This window comes from Pieris rapae, chromosome 21, assembly GCF_905147795.1.
Source record: "Pieris rapae chromosome 21, ilPieRapa1.1, whole genome shotgun sequence".
NCBI lineage: Eukaryota > Metazoa > Arthropoda > Insecta > Lepidoptera > Pieridae > Pieris > Pieris rapae.
In genome coordinates, this window is record NC_059529.1 from 4,136,667 (window position 1) to 4,153,457 (window position 16,791).

Genomic DNA, 16,791 nt, shown 5'->3' on the forward strand with positions numbered 1-16,791 from the left:
CCATTGATAGCTTGTATCGATAGATGGACGTCTATCTCAGATGGTCAAAAATGGATTGAGATCAGGTTATTGGGTTTGGGCGATTGACAACAGGAATCAGTGCAACTGGCTGTTTTAAAATATATGGCATATGGCAAAAGTGATACTACAAGCTCGCAATTTTAGAAATAATCTTACCTGTAAAAATATGTCTAAGAAACTAGGAATAAAATACGAATAACACATTACCATAAGTTATTTGTTTATTGATTTACATTATTTTTGGTTATTATATGTATTAATTCTTAATACCTTTATAAATATAAATATATTACATCATAATAAGTATAATTACATAATAACAAAATGTTTACCTTTATTACAAAATAATATCAGATTCATAGTCGAGACTTGCGCAATTTTAAGGTAATATTTATCATACAAGTTGGAAAATGTAGGCATCAGTTTGCTTCCAATTGACAGTTCCATAAATAGACGTTACGAATAGCAAGTTTTAAAAACAACTATTTTACACAACCGGCTTACCATATTTTAAAATTAGAATATTTTAATACAAACTGAAATGTAACAAAATTATGAAAATATTTTATTTTCAATGGAATGAAGAAGACAACTTCGCGTTGTGACGCAAATAAAAGATCTCGGCTTTGTGTTTACGTCGGACTTGATGTTTCATGAACACATAAGACAGATAGACATATAAGACAATCATATAAAATTTTTGGTTTTGAACAGAGACAACTCAAGGACTATATGAATATCACTACAGTGAGAGTATTATATGATGAACTTGTGAGAAGTCATTAAGAAATTAAGTATAAGGTGATGTTGGAGCGGGTACAAAATTATTTTAGGATGTACGCTGTGTATCATTTTATCCACTCATGTAACCAACAATTTTTAATCTTGTTTCTAGGCTACAACGAGCTAAGAGTCCGCAGAGAATTGGCGCTTGTGATGTACTTAATAAAGTTGTTACATGGCAGTAATTCGGCAGTACCTACTTCTGTACCTTAGCTTCAATGTGCCTGATGGGTACGTCAGAAAGCGACATCGTCCGCCGTTACTTCATATGCCCACGGCTAGGACTAGCCTTCTGCAAAGGGCACTTGTTATTAGGTGTGTTCATTTACTTAACCAAATACATAAGTTAGCGGACCTTTTTCATTGCCCGTTGAGTGAGCTGGCAAAAGTTATATTATTTGTTAGTGCCTATAATTAGTTAGTAAATTTCTTGTATTTTTTATTATGTAAAAAAAAAACAAATATATGAAATATTTGTTTTTTTGTGTTTCGTCTGTAAAGTATATTACTTATTGTACACTCGTTTCAATTTAGGGTCACCTGTTAAGGCAGGAGTGTTTTTTATAAATAAATAAATAAAAATAAATTAAACTTTTTGCCTACAAATTTTAATAAAAGCTTTTTTTATCCTATTTGCATTGATTTTTCTATATATTAGGGTAGAACCTTTATTAGCTTTAAAATTACAATCAAAACTTAATTATTTATACTATTTGTAATTCTAGTTAAAAGTTTTTTCAACAAACTAGACCTAAAAAAGTTAATTAAATTTTTAACGTACTTCAAAAAAACAACGACATGTAAATCTTTAATACTTGTGATTTTATTGAGTAATTTATTGGGATAATTTAATAAGGGAAACAAAAACATGCTTTGGAGAACATACATTTTACTATAAAAGAAATTGCCATTATATTTTATTAATTAATATTTCTTGGTAGTGGGAAAAATAATGCAAAAGTTTAAATACAATAAGAGATAAATCAGCCCTATTGCGCTTTTAAAAAAAAGTACATTCTCGTGTGTTATAAACACAGGGTATTTTTTTAAAACAAGCGAAATTGTACTTTAGTGAGACTGCAATAAGGACTGATAATTTTTGTAAATAATGTATTATTTTTAAAACATAATATAGTTCTGTGGCTGCAGCTCTCATATTAATTAGATTAGATAAAAAATCATAAATATCATTAATCACCAAGGGGCCGTTCAAATGTTACGTAAGCAGATTTACTGCAATTTAAAACATTCCACCCCCCCACCTCCTCTTGTCAGCAAAATTAAGAAGGCTCTCAAAAAAAATAAGACATAAACGTAATAACTATTTGTAGAACGTCGAAAAATCATTTCATTTTCAAGCATAGACAATGAGAGGTAATATGGGTAAAAAAGTAAATAATTACTGTTGACGAAATCACCAAATTAGAAATTCAAAGACCCCTTACGTAATACTTGAAAGGCCCCAAAGTACATTCTTCTTATACATATATAAAATTATCGTGTCGTGGTGTGTGTGGTTAAACCCTTAATGTTAAGGGTAGTCCACCCCTAAATTAATTTTTTAATTTTTATTTTTTTATCAACTGTATCAACAGCATTAAAAAATACATAAAACCCTAAATTTTCAACCGTCTACGATCAACCCCTATTTTTTTAATATTAATGATATTATATCATGGCAAATCGACGTTTGCCAGGTCAGCTAGTATTCTATAAAATTCACTAGAAAAATCTGCAATCAAATTAAATCGAACTAAATGAACAATATTTACAAATAACACAATAACAGATAATGATATTACCTTAATTATACAAAGATATCGCTGCATAAGCTATAATAATATAACCCCAGATAGAGAAATTTAAAAACAATTTTAATTTCTCTTTGATAAGAGTTTCTTAAACTATATCAAATTTGCCCTTAATTATCTTAGTGTTTTGTAAACATCAGACGCTTTGGCTATATATAATGAAGATTTGTGGGTTACTGGTATTAACTGGCGATCTGGAGCGATGAAGGCGGTACTCTGTGTTGTGCTGGGGCTCGCTGCCCTGGCTGCTGCCGTCCCCAGTGGGGACATAAAGGACGATTTTAAATGTAAGAAATTATTGATCTTTATTCTGAGTGTTACGTGTTCATATACCCTAGTACATATTTTACTTATATTTTACTAAATTTTGTTTTATGAGTATATTAATACAAAATAATAAATGTTCTTTCGATTATAATATAAATAGAATTTCAATCGAGAGGAGAGGTATTTTATCTTAATAAATAAAATTATTTAAGTTTCATATAAAAATAAATCTTTGAAAATTTCATCCCAAATAAAATTTAAACACGCTTTGCCTAGTCGGTAGGGTGACAAAAAAATATTTCACTTACATTTTTTAAAATGATTTATTATTTATTTATCTTATTTCAGTTCCGGTGGACATCAAAGAGCGCCAATTCTTTATATTGAAGCTTTTTAACAACATTTTGGAACCAGTTTCCCACAAGGACATCGAAGACATCGGCAGAAACTTTAAAATTGAAGAGAATGTCGATTTGTACACCGTAAGTAAATTTAAGTAAAAATTTATTTCAGTGTCTAACTTAACTGTATTAGAAGTAAAGAGTTTATTTAATAAAAATAAATATCGATGACTTAAATAAGTTGTTCTGCGTTGGAAAGTAAAACTAACAATTCTAAAATACAAAACATTTCATACAATTAAAGTTAATTTTGTATGTTTATACAGAAACAAGATGTTGTCAAAACCTTCCTCAATTACATGAAGTTTGGCTTCCTCCCAAGAGGAGAGGTCTTCACGCTCCACGTCGATCGCCAGCTTAAAGAAGTTGTCACCATGTTCCACATGTTGTACTATGCCAAGGATTTTGACACCTTCATGAAAACCGCCTGCTGGATGCGTCTTTACCTTAACGAAGGAATGTTTGTTTACGCCATGACAGTAGCTGTCAGACACCGGGAAGACTGCAAAGGAATTGTCCTCCCACCGCCATATGAAATCTATCCTTACTACTTCGTCAGAGCAGATGTCATCCAGAAAGCATACTTATTGAAAATGAAGAAGGGATTGCTTGATGGAAAACTTAGCCACTTCTACGGTATCAAGAAGACCGACAAAGACATTTACATTATCGACGAAAACGTATTTGACAAACGCGTCTGGTTGAATGATGAAGACAGGCTTCGATACTTCACTGAAGACGTTGATCTCAACACTTACTATTACTACTTCCACGTCGACTACCCATTCTGGATGAAAGACGATTTCTTTAACAACAAATTCATGAGCCGTAGATGGGAAATGACAATGTACGTGTACCAACAGATCCTCGCCCGTTACTATTTGGAGCGTCTTTCTAACGGAATGGGTGACATCCCCGTCCTGTCGTGGTACAAACCGATCAAAGAAGGTTACTGGCCCTGGTTAATGATGCATAATGGAGTGAATTTCCCGAACAGATTCAATAACTACGTCACCGTTAAGGATAACAATGTGGGCTTCGTTAACCTTGTCGAAAACTACGAAAAGATTATCAACGAAGCTATCATTAAAGGATTTATTGAGGTAAACATTTCACCTTCTCTAAAGTCATGACCATGCATTAATATATAATAGTCACATAGTTTGTAAAGTACTCAGTCACTGAAAAAAATAAAATCATGAGACAATAGTGTAAATACCAATTTGTACTATACCAATAATGTTTTTTCTTTAGATGAATGGAATCAGATACGAACTCACCAAGCCTGCAGACATTGAGAAACTTGGTAAACTAGTTTTTGGCGCCGATGAAAGAACCGACCTGTACAAGGGACAGATTGGGGCCTACCGCTACATGCTCATTATGATGAAATCAATCATTGGACTTAACACTTGGTTTACCGACAAGTAAGTAATTACCATAATATGAATAATAAGAATTTAACCTGAACCTATGTTTCTGGGCCTTTACGTGTGTTTTGACTATAATATTTTAGTTAACAATTTATTTCTTACTTCCAGGTACTTTGTTGCGCCAACAGTATTGGATACATACCAAACAGCACTTCGTGACCCAGTCTTCTATCAACTACAGAAACGCCTAAGCTACCTATTCATTCTCTTCAAAATGCGTCTACCTTCCTACACCCATGAAGACTTGTACTTCCCTGGAGTTAAGATTGACAACGTTATTGTGGACAAGATGGTCACCTACTTCGATGACTACTTAATGGACATGACCAACGCAGTTATCCTAAACGATGACGAGTTCAAAAAGAGCAAGTCCGATATGACCTTCTTTGTACGTAAACGTCGTCTTAACCACCAGCCATTTAAATTCAGCTTCGATATCATATCTGACAAGACCACTGACTGTATCGTCAGAATCTTTTTAGGTCCTAAAATGGATCAATGGGGTCGCATCATCGACTTGAACGTCAACCGATTGAACTTTGTGGAACTCGATTCGTTCTACTACAAGCTCGTCTCTGGGAAGAACGTAATCGTCAGGAATTCGTTTGACATGCACAATTTAGTCCGCGATAGAATGATGACCAGAGACTTCTGGAGTAAATTGAGTACTGTCAATGACTTCAAAGATATGTACACCAAGGACTTTAAAAACTGGCATACTGGTTTCCCTACCAGATTGATCCTACCCAAGGGACGCATTGGCGGTATAGATATGTTACTATACATAATTGTTACACCTTTGAGGTTAATCGATAATGTTGACACAGCTATGTTCGACACATACCGTAAAGACGACTTTGTTGACTTCAGGTCAACGGTCTTATTGGACAAAATGCCTCTTGGTTTCCCATTCGACCGAGAGATTCAAACCACTAAGTTCTTTACTCCAAACATGAAGTTTGTTGACATTAAAATTTTCCACAAGGAGCAAATGTGTGACATGAAAATGCGCTGGGACTACTACACTCTTAAGAATTACGACATGACAACCAGGTTCTCTAGCACATTTGATGACTACTTCACCAGTGAAGCAGAAATTAACAAGGACGTTTAAGCTGCCCTTTCAATTGTACCTAATAAACCTACGGCCGACTGACTTAGATGTAAGAAAGCATATGATAGATTTATTCTAACTTATCTTTACCAAAAAAATATATTCTATCTTTAAAATATACGTTTCTTTTATTTTCCAAAACATATTAAATTAAACTTTGAAAAATTGTTTTGTGTTGTGCGTGTGTGTCCAGTGACCAAATTAGGACAATTTTTTTTGCAATATGGCCATATAATGTATATTATGTGCATATAAACCCTACATCAATTCTAACTCGCATCATTTCTAGCTAAAGCTACTTAAATAAACTTACATATTGGTATTCCAAGACGTACTCGTAATTTATTCTACTAGAATATGTTAATCGAGAAATAAGTCTTTTCACAATAAAACTATATGAAAGCGCGTAGGCAGCTAGTCTCTTCCATTTGATATGTTAATGCTTCTAGAGAAAATAACTTCTACATAACACTTACATTTTATAATTGAACTGTGGTATCTAGCTTTACGTATGTGTATATAAATAAAATCTCACTTTAATCTTTCAACTTCAATGGACTCCGATGCTTATACAGTCCCTAAAAATATATTGTAAGAAAAACTTTTACAGTATTTAGATTTCAGGGTGATTCCACAATTTGCTCAAGATATGCCCCCTTACTCTATAAGTACCAATACCGAAACCAATCCCTACGTTTTTGTATGCAAGTGCAATGTAATACTCTTAATTTCCGTGGCGCTGATGTCAAAACGGTGGAATCGCTCCGAACGGAAAACTCATTATACGGATCCTCGTCTCTATCTGTATTGGAACTTATAGTTAAGGGATCATGTATGTAGTCACGATCCCCGCAGAATGACCAAGTGTGCTCGTAATGAGAACTGTAATGACATCTGCTTAGTAGTAGTGCTTAGACCTTCATCTTCTTCTTCTTCGTTGTCTTCAAGGTCGTACCAGTATTGCACCGCCCTAACCGATAAGTCAACTTCCTGTTTCCACACCATTCTATCCTAAGCTTGTCTCAGGGCATTTAGAATTTTTACACCCATATTTGTCCTAATTTTGTCACCCCTCAATTTAATTTAATTTAATTTGCAATATGGATATATAATGTATATTATGTTAAGTTATCATCATATTATGATTAAGTAGGTTTTCGATTGTTTTATTTAAATTATGAACGAGTTCCTTTATAATTTATATTTACACTACATTAATATTTATGAATAAGGGGCTGTTAAAGTATTACGTGAGCAGATATACTACAGTAATTAATAACCTTGTCAGTAAAAATAATTTAAATCACGTTATACGCAAGTTTATGAACGCGACCTGAAAGAAAACCGAAATCCTGAGCTGGATTTCTAAACACAACCATAATTAATATTAACTTGGACTAATATTTTGGTTGATCGCCCAAATTTCAAATACTACTGCTCTGACTGGAATACATACATACATACATACATCCATGTCCCTCCTAAAAAGTTCTAAAAGCGCCCCTTGCAGTATTCGCTTGCAACCTCTTGTGGTCACAACTGTGCCCTAAGTCGAACAAAGGGCTGTCATGATTGCCATGCCCTGCCATGATTTCTCGAAGCAGTTCGGGCGATTTTCGACCACCTCATAAGCTTATTGTTATAAGATTTTTGCCAAATACGCATTGCAGGCCTACTATTCTATCCCTACTCCTCGGCAAAGAAGACAGAGGGTGTAAGCCGAGAGAAAAAGCCAGCGTAAATAACTCTCGGTACTCTTACTGTTACTCGGTATATTATTGACATAATATTTATAAACCCAAATCAAATAGAAATGGTTGATATGATTCAAATAAATTCTAGTGATCAGAATTATATTCAAGAAAGTTACCTCTGACGACATTAATTGATTACATTGAATGCTTTGGGTAATTATCTACTAAACTCCACAACCAAAATATACTTAGACAAATCATTGAACAAATTTAAACAATGGATGTTCCAAACTGTTTCAAAGTATTAAAAGTTTATTTAATAAGTAGCAATGTTTGGCTAACAATAAAAATACTTTTAAAGCGTCCGCTTTGAAATACCTTATGAATGGTACACAGCCTAATTATGTTGTATAACGCCATCTACATGTAGCGTTTGTAACTACTATAAACAAAACTTAAACGTGAGGTAGTTTGTAAAATCTTCCACAGAGGGCGCTAGTGTTTTAGCAGGTTTATTATTAAATTATTTTTAATATATACTTATATGTAATTTTACGTAATAATAAAGTATCGGTATAAAAAAAACCTAATATTCCATTTCCACAGTCAAGGTTTGTCACATAGGTTGTAGAAATGGTAAACTTTAAACTTAAAAGGTCTGGGCCGGGCCTATCATTACTATATATATTTGTTATACATATACATATAAGTAGATGATCCTTCTGTGCCAGACACGCGGTCGACTTTTTCGGTCTTACGCATGCTCCAACTCGATGCTACCTTCGCTGTACCGCCGAGTGTTTAAAGCATATAAGTCCATTGGTGCACAGCTCCAAATCGAACCTTAGGGATGACACTAGCCTAACACGTCTCTATTTATACGAATGCTGCGAGCAAAGAGAGCAAAGTCCGTTGAACTTCTTTGGGTATGGAGATGATGATACATTTACGTTTTTTTTATCAAATTTTTAAAGTTTGCTACATATAGCTCGAGTGAAGGCCCATAATCTCTATTGGACTATACAGATAATAAATTCAAACGATATATTTTTCTCGGGGTCAACTAGAAGTCCAGTAGTAGGCATGGGACGTGTGCTGGGTTCAGTCTTGATCGAAAAGTTGATCGCTAGTCAGAAGTAACAATAGTTCTAACTTGACTGCGCCGGAAAATTTTCCCATCTCGAATTTGTTGATAACCTTTCCTAATGTTTCGTTCGTTTTGTTTTTTAATAATAAAATGATAAGGACTATTAAGATATTGTGAACTTTTGTAATGCTTAATTAATTAGCTACAAATTTTATTTATACATTATTTTGGAGATGCTTAGCAAGCAATTTAATTTAATAAATAAATGACTAAGATTATACGCAATATGGATGATGGAAAGATGCGGGGAGTACACTAAACGCCACTCAAGAAATTAGCCTATTTAAAAAAAAAGCAACCTGTCATGTCTCTAAATAGGCCCCGTAAATGTTTCTACAGACATGCTTATAAAACATACAAACACGATATTATTATATTAAAATGAACGTAAACACTTTAAACATTACACTATAGAAAAGAAAAGAAAGAAATTATAATCGTACAAATTTTCATCCAAAGTACGGCCTATAATCCCCCACATAACGTCTTCTTGCTCGTTTATATAAATGATTACTGTTTATTATATTACATGCTTGCCTACTGTAAAGACTTCTAAGGCGATGTCAATGTAATGGAAGATGGTTTCTGCATCGCCAGTCACGGGGTGTCTTGGCAGAATGCTTACGCGACCCCAAGTTACCCCAACAGTGACGTGATTGGTGGGAGGGGTTTAGTGGGTAGGGCTTTTAGAGCGAGTACTCTGTGCGGAAATGCATTCTCTTATTCTTCTTCTTCTGTCTCTCATTCTCAATAAAAAAGGGGGCAATGTTTTGGGCAACGCAAGATTTTGCAGTACAAAGTTGTTCTTCCGTTATAAACGTAGCACTGCCCAGATATTATTATACAATTTAACTAAATAAAAAATTAAATTTGCACACAGATGCAGAACCCACCCAAAAACATTAGATCAACCGCAGAAAACAATAAACTTTTGCCTTTCAATTATATAAAACAATTAGTACATTCAACCCTTTATCGCTTTAATTAAATCGTTTAGTATTTAAGGGATAGTATTTTTTTGGAAAATCAGTGTGTGATTGAACATGAAGTTGTTAACAATAATATTGTTGGCAGGCCTCTGTGCCAGCACCTTCGGATATCTAATAAAGGTGCCAACAACACCTACAAAACCACGAATTGGTAAGAATTATTAATATATTAGTGTAGTTGGAATACATAGTAAGATAAAACTATAAGATATATTTAGTGTTAGATGTGGAGACAGCACTTATATTATATTATCTCATCTTTCCGTATAAGAAAACACATTTATCATCCAAACATCGACGGCGTGTGTCACCGCTTGCCTAAAAAGAGAAAATAAATAAATGACGCCACAACTAGAGGCTTTAAAAAACCACTGTCTTCTAGAACTAGTCTAGAACTTAAAATTTCCGAAAATATTTTAAGCATTTAATATTTTCAATAATATGCTCTACTCAAGAGACTGATAATTTTATATCTAATAAAAAATTACAGTGGTGCTACAGCCATCTAGTTCTGGACCACAGATTTGTGTGTCTGTTTCGTGATGAATTGTTTTCTCTAATAGGCAAGTAGGTGATCAGCCTTCTGAATTTTGGCCATGCCGGTTTCATTAGAAAGATTTAGTTAACCGTACGAGCAAGTGTGAAATGCATATAGACAGAAAGTCCATTGGTGTAGAGCCGAGATTCGAGCTTGCGACCTCAAACATGTGATTCACACGTTAAAGCCACTAGGCCATCACCACTCGTCTAGTAAATAATGTAACATATGAAAATTTATATATGTTGATATTTTTAGCGCCTATAGGATGGGTTAACATCCAAAAACGAATGCTTCCATTATTTGATAACATCTGTGAAGACAGCTCAGATCCAACTATTGTTAAACTGAGCAACGAGTTTGCATTTGACGCTGCTGACTTTTTGGTAATTTTTATTATTTTACTTTTAATATAACTAAGACATGATAAAGATGTTTAAAAAGTATTAGGATAAACATAACTAATTTTTAACAATATCTCCTCTCCAGCGCCAGTAAACTCTTGATAGTTATTGCGATGCCGATATCATTGAAGAACTTTGATAACTTTGAAAGATACATCAGCCTTACTGATAATGACATAACTACATCGAAATCAAATAAAAAGAGTTGGTACCGTACACTATAGCTATTTGAACTTACAGAGTATCAGCACAGGCAAGGTTTCTTTGCAGATTAGATCATATTAGGTTGTTTTTAAGTGTATAAGTTATCAATTTTAGGAGCTAATATTTATTTGTTTATAATTTCAGGAAACGGAGGTCATAGAAAAACTGCAGAGTTTTAAATCTAGCAAAGGTCTATTAGCTAAGGGAGAAATTTTTAGTGAGACAATTGATGAACATTTCAACGAATTCCGCCTAGTTTATAATGTTCTATATAACGCTAAAGATTTTGATATATTCTACAAAGTAGCATGTTGGGCTCGCCAAAATGTTAACTGTGGAATATTTATTAACGCCATATACCTCGCAATTATGACCCGAAAAGATACAGAAAAACTTTCCATTCCCGCTCCATACGAATTGATTCCTAATTATTTCATACGCAAAGATTTTATTATACAAGCTGCGTCTCTTATTTCTGAAAAGGACATTTCATTAAGCGATAACATACGGGAAGATGGGAACACTTTTATTGTTGATGCAAATTATACGGATTATGAGAGTAGCGAGGAGGCAGCATTATCATACTTCCATGAAGACGTCGGTTTAAACTCTTACTTTTATCTAACAACATTAAAGAATTTGCCGTGGGTAGACACGGAATTCCAACGGAACGTACGATATGGCGAATACATATATCACTTCATGAAGCAACTTATTATAAGATATGATTTAGAAAGATATTCTAATGACTTATATGAAACTGATGGTATAAATTGGGATGATATGGAAGTCACCCGTTATGATCCTATGCTTATGTACTCAAACGGCAACGATTTTACCTCTAGACAGGGAATTAGTAGTCAAGATGTAATAACATCATTGAAAGATATAGAGAACAACATTGCTACTACTGTGACGCACTTGGTAAGTTTTTTTTAATTATTTTTATATTTTCTGTGACTTGATTAAATTTTTACTATGTATATTAAAATTAGGGGAAATATTTACAGAGAGACGGTGGTTTTAACAAAGCGGCAATTTTAAGACACGTAATGGATATAATGCTTTTTAATGACAATAGTTATATTAATTTAGCTATTAAAACGATGACGAACGATATTTCAACTAAAAGGTATAGATTACATGTTACATATATATTATTTCTCGTATTAACGTCGGATTGATATTATTATAAATGTAAATCTTGTCAATAATATTAATTTATTTTTTAGTTCCCTATCGGCTCTCAATCACTGCATGACTAAGTTACGTGATCCAATATTCTGGAGAATCATTAAGAAAATGGTTGATATTGTCAGCAATTCTTTGAAAGTACTACCGGGGTACACAAAGAATCAACTATATTTCCCTGGGGTACAAATTATGAATGTTGATGTTAAAAAAGCAATGACATCATTTGATCCATATGTGTTTGATGTAACGGACGCATTGAAATATGGCGATCAGGATCTAAACTTCCAAATAAAAATAAATCAAGGAAGACTTAATCACAAGCCATTTGCAATAAAAGTTAATGTATCATCCTTGGTGGTTCAAAAAGGGATAATGAAGCTGTACTTAGGGCCAAAAGTAACACTGGGTGAAATTCGAGAAAACAAAAATCTATTTATGTTATTAGATAGCTTTGAAATAAATCTTAAAAGAGGTAGTAATTTAATTACCAGAACTTCTGACGAAATCAATAACATATCTGATGATTTTGTGCCTCTACGTACAGTGCATAAAAATGTAATAGATTCAGAATTTGGAATTGATGCATTGCCTCTGAATTCAGTCAGATCACAAATTGGATTCCCGTCGCGACTAATATTACCTAAAGGAAGCAGTGATGGTTTACCTTTTCAATTGTTTGCTTTTGTGGCTCCGTATATTAAAGCAACTCCAGGTGGATCCAAAGCGAATATTCAATTAAACTACGATGCTATATTTTCACCGGGATATCCATTTGATTTAGATATAGACATCCAAGAATTGTTTAATTTACCCAATACTTTATTAAAAGATATAACAATTACTCACAAGACTGAAAGTAAGCCTGGTACTTATGGCAGTGGATATAACCGTGAAAAGAAATGGGATATGGTTGATGACAATATAATGGATTATGATATCCCAAGTGATCCTTTAGCTTTAGGAGTGCGTCCAGAGTTTACTAAAAAAAAAGATACTTTTGATTACAAATCACGTAAAGGTCAGTACGGTAAAAAAGATAAGTACACAATCGATAAAAGTGATCCAATTACCAAGGTTCCCGAGGATACCGTTGAATTCACAAAAGACATAGAATTCAATAAAGTGTACACCAAAAATGAAAAAAACAGTGACAATGTCCCATACAAGGTGATATCTAAAAAAGATGAAAATATGGCAATTGATAAAATAATAACAAAGGATTTTAAGACTGAAGACAAGGAAGAAACTTCAATAGATACTACTGAATTGGATAAAACAATATACGAAATTGTAAATGACTTAAAGGTGGAACCAATTTATTTATTAGCGTCACCCAGAAGGCGTTACCCCACACTATTTAATATTATCTTAAAACCACCTTATAAAGAAACTGAATCTGACGAAAGAGTTTACGAATAATTAAACAGTTAAAAAATGGCTAGATGGTGACAGCAGGTCTTCTAAGAAACAACTAGAAACAGTAAAGTTGAAGAATAGAATGACAATTTTAGCCTTATAATAGCTTGGCCACAATATTAATATACAAATTGTTATTTAGTTAAATCATGTTGTTATGGATTTTAATAAAATAAATATTATTAAATACTAGTGTTATTCTTTAACAATATCAGGTCCCTAACAAACATATTATAATCATAAAATCTTAAGTAAAACTTTCTTTACTGACCAGTACTTTTTATTTTGTACTTTACATTATTTATAGAAGCAGTTAACACGTAATGCTTACTCAAATTAATTCTAAAGTATATCCTTGACAGTCTCGGCTTAAGATATTTTAATGGTTCATGAGAAAATCTGGTTTTCCTGATATTTTAGGTTCTGGGATTATGTATCACAGATACACATTAAAACGCTAAAGTATTTGAATCAAAGGTGAGATCTATCGCACCAAACATATATATAAATATGAATATTTAATTAATGAAATAATGATTAATTAAATTATTATTTCAAATAGTTATTCAAACGATGGTTTACGGTATATTTACGAAACACTTTCAATGAAACAATGAATGAATGTAACACGATCAAACAAAAACGCTAGAAATAACACTATTAAAATTCCTCATTACCACCTTCATTGATCTTAAAAAACCATTAAAACGCAAAACACAGACAAGTACATAGCTATTTAACATTTCCCAAGTTTTTGGCGGATTGCCAAATATTTTACAAAGATGTTACGCTTTCCCTATTTTCATCACGGAAAATTTAAAAACTATCGTTCAGAACTGTGACAACGGCTAGAACACAAAAATATTTTTACAGTTGTTTACAAGGATCTTTCTATTAAGAATAACTTATGTATTTAACGTATAAATGATATATCTTGGTAGTAAATTGTGTACTATGCTTATTTGTATATCTTTCATAGCTAATTTCGATATGTCTCTCTCCTGGGAAGCCTTTTATGAATCAAAAGTATTTTCCGTTCCTATGTATAATTTGTAGTCAAAATCCTTTATTAACTAGCTAGGTCTATGTCACACAATTTGTTTAAATATAATCGTTCTTATTAAATTAATGTTATATATTATTAGCACTTTAACTTTGGAATATTATTTATACCAGTACTCAGAGTTATCTATTCTCTAACAGTATATTTATAACTATATATCTAAATAACGATTAAATTTAGTCACAAGTTTTGTTTTTGGATAACTCTTCTATATGAATTAATAACGATTCATAGTTCACTATAACATTTATAATGTTAAATTACTTACATAGTGTAATTTACACTTTAGCACAATGTATAGATTCACGAATCTATAGTTATATAATAAAATATCGTTCATTTTTGACCACCTACCAAAACCTCGATTATTATTCTACATTACGAAAACAACTACTATTTCGGAACTGTAATGACGTCTGTCTGTCACTACCCAAGAAGGAGAAGGGCCTTATTGCACAGATGTTCGTTAAGAAGGACATTGGGCCTACTGAATTCCGACACTATCGTATTGGCATAGTATACTGTAAGGATATGAAGATATAGAAGTATGAATGTATAAATATGGTACATAAATAAACTCTAAATATAATAAGTGGTACGATCGCCTAGCTAATTAAGATCTAATTACTAATAACGTTCTTAAAAAGTCTCCGGCGCTTGTCATCTAATTATTAGTGGCTGTTAATAAATCACCGATGTACGCTCGATTGAATCCGATACAAGAAACGTCAACATATAATACAGCCGTCTACTGATAGGTATTCAAAATGAAGATTCTTGGCACCTCATCACCAGTCATTGAAGAAATCACAATTGATAGTGCCAAGCATGTTTCGCGCCATTGAAACAAATGATATCAATGTTACAAGATAACTTTAACCTTTAGACTAGTCTAGTAGTAGTAGAAACCTGTAGAGATGTTTTGTCGTAGCCCCAAAATTAGGTGTACTTTCTAGCTCTCTCTCTCTTTCTCTCTGACATAGAATGCGATAGCATTCTATGTCTATTCAGAACATTTGAAATAAAGAAAAAACTTTATTATACACAATTACTGGATATTTAGGTAAAATTAAATTTCCACACTTGTCTTTCTTTTGACATGTAAACTGTATTTTACTTTATGCATAGCATAAATTTATCATTAAACTACATTTGCAAGAATATTTTTTGTATCAGCATAGAACAGGTTGACAAGATTTTGTATGAGATTTTTAGTAAATGTATGTAATGTGAGTTTTGAAAATTTTGTGATAAGTTTGTTTTAAAGTGGTTAAAGAATAAAGGATCTAAGAAGGTGAAAATGCTTTTTTGGTTGACTCAACTCGGAATTAAGTAATAAGTAAAATTTTAATCAGGATCGAAACCGCTCTTGAGTTTCGTAGTGACACTGCAGTTGTATTATATTATCAGGCAACTGCATATGACCATACATGTAAAGTGAACGTAGTATGTAAACATTATTTATTTATTTATTAGGAAACAAAACAGATACATCTTTACAATAACAATAAAGTTAAAAATAAAACATAAAATAAACACATTGGATGTATCCACAAAAGGTTACAAAAAAATTCCTATAAGTTACCAGTAATTAAAGCTAATTTGTAAAGTTATAGAAAATAAAACATAGCATTCTATAATAGCAGTTTACGAAAAATACAAACAAAGAAGCAAAACTTTAAATTTGAGTTCTGAAAATATCATCAGCTATTTCATTATAATATAGCAAGTAAAAAGTAATTCGTAACGCAACACATAAATTTAATAAGGTAAATCAAAATAATATAACATAAATCGCATTTGCACCTGTAATAAACATGACACATTGTTCATCAAAGTCTATTAGGGATAGTGTCGTGTAGAACATTTCAACGCGTTGTAATTAATAAATTAAAAATAGACAACATTGTAATGTTTGTGGACTATAGATTATATTCATTTGGCACTTTGAATAGAATATTTAAATTGCCATCCATTTATATTGGCCTGAGTCATTCAGAATATATATAGAAATAGTTCGGTTATGCTGCATTTCGGAGTTTACAATTTAGAACATGTTCAATTATTTTGAATTTCGAACCGGATGCTACCAATTAGAGACAGCATCGTCGTAGCGCTATTTCTTAGTTTAAAAATCCATTATTCAAACTGTATGGAAGATCCAATAGAAAAATCTTTTTTGGCTAAGTAGGCAATCCTTAAAAGGAGAGTTGTTAAAACTATCGTAGAATTGCCTGTAGCATTGACAAGTAAACAAAAGCATAAAACCTATTAGGCCCAGAACCGTATAGGAATTTCTTTAGACAAGAATT

General features: G+C 32.6%; 2 protein-coding genes across 3 annotated transcripts; both read left to right on the plus strand.

Annotated features, from left to right (window-relative positions):
• The first annotated feature begins 2,776 nt into the window (after positions 1 to 2,776).
• LOC110998591 (basic juvenile hormone-suppressible protein 2) lies at positions 2,777 to 5,948 on the plus strand. Its single transcript, XM_022267299.2, has 5 exons — positions 2,777 to 2,902; positions 3,231 to 3,364; positions 3,550 to 4,386; positions 4,538 to 4,710; positions 4,825 to 5,948. The coding sequence occupies exons 1-5, from the start codon at positions 2,818 to 2,820 to the stop codon at positions 5,828 to 5,830; spliced, it is 2,235 nt and encodes a 744-aa protein (XP_022122991.2). The 5' UTR covers positions 2,777 to 2,817; the 3' UTR covers positions 5,831 to 5,948.
• A 3,751-nt stretch (positions 5,949 to 9,699) lies between these two features.
• Positions 9,700 to 13,544, plus strand: LOC110998603 (hexamerin). 2 transcript variants are annotated; one of them, XM_045632967.1, is made up of 5 exons: positions 9,700 to 9,811; positions 10,457 to 10,584; positions 10,951 to 11,730; positions 11,802 to 11,938; positions 12,039 to 13,544. In XM_045632967.1, exons 1-5 carry the CDS (start codon positions 9,715 to 9,717, stop codon positions 13,417 to 13,419), a joined length of 2,523 nt encoding a protein of 840 aa, XP_045488923.1. In that variant the 5' UTR covers positions 9,700 to 9,714; the 3' UTR covers positions 13,420 to 13,544. The 2 variants fall into 2 exon arrangements, with proteins under 2 accessions (XP_045488923.1, XP_022123009.2); XM_022267317.2 differs by having other exon boundaries at positions 11,817 to 11,938; positions 12,039 to 13,543.
• The last annotated feature ends 3,247 nt before the right edge of the window (positions 13,545 to 16,791 follow it).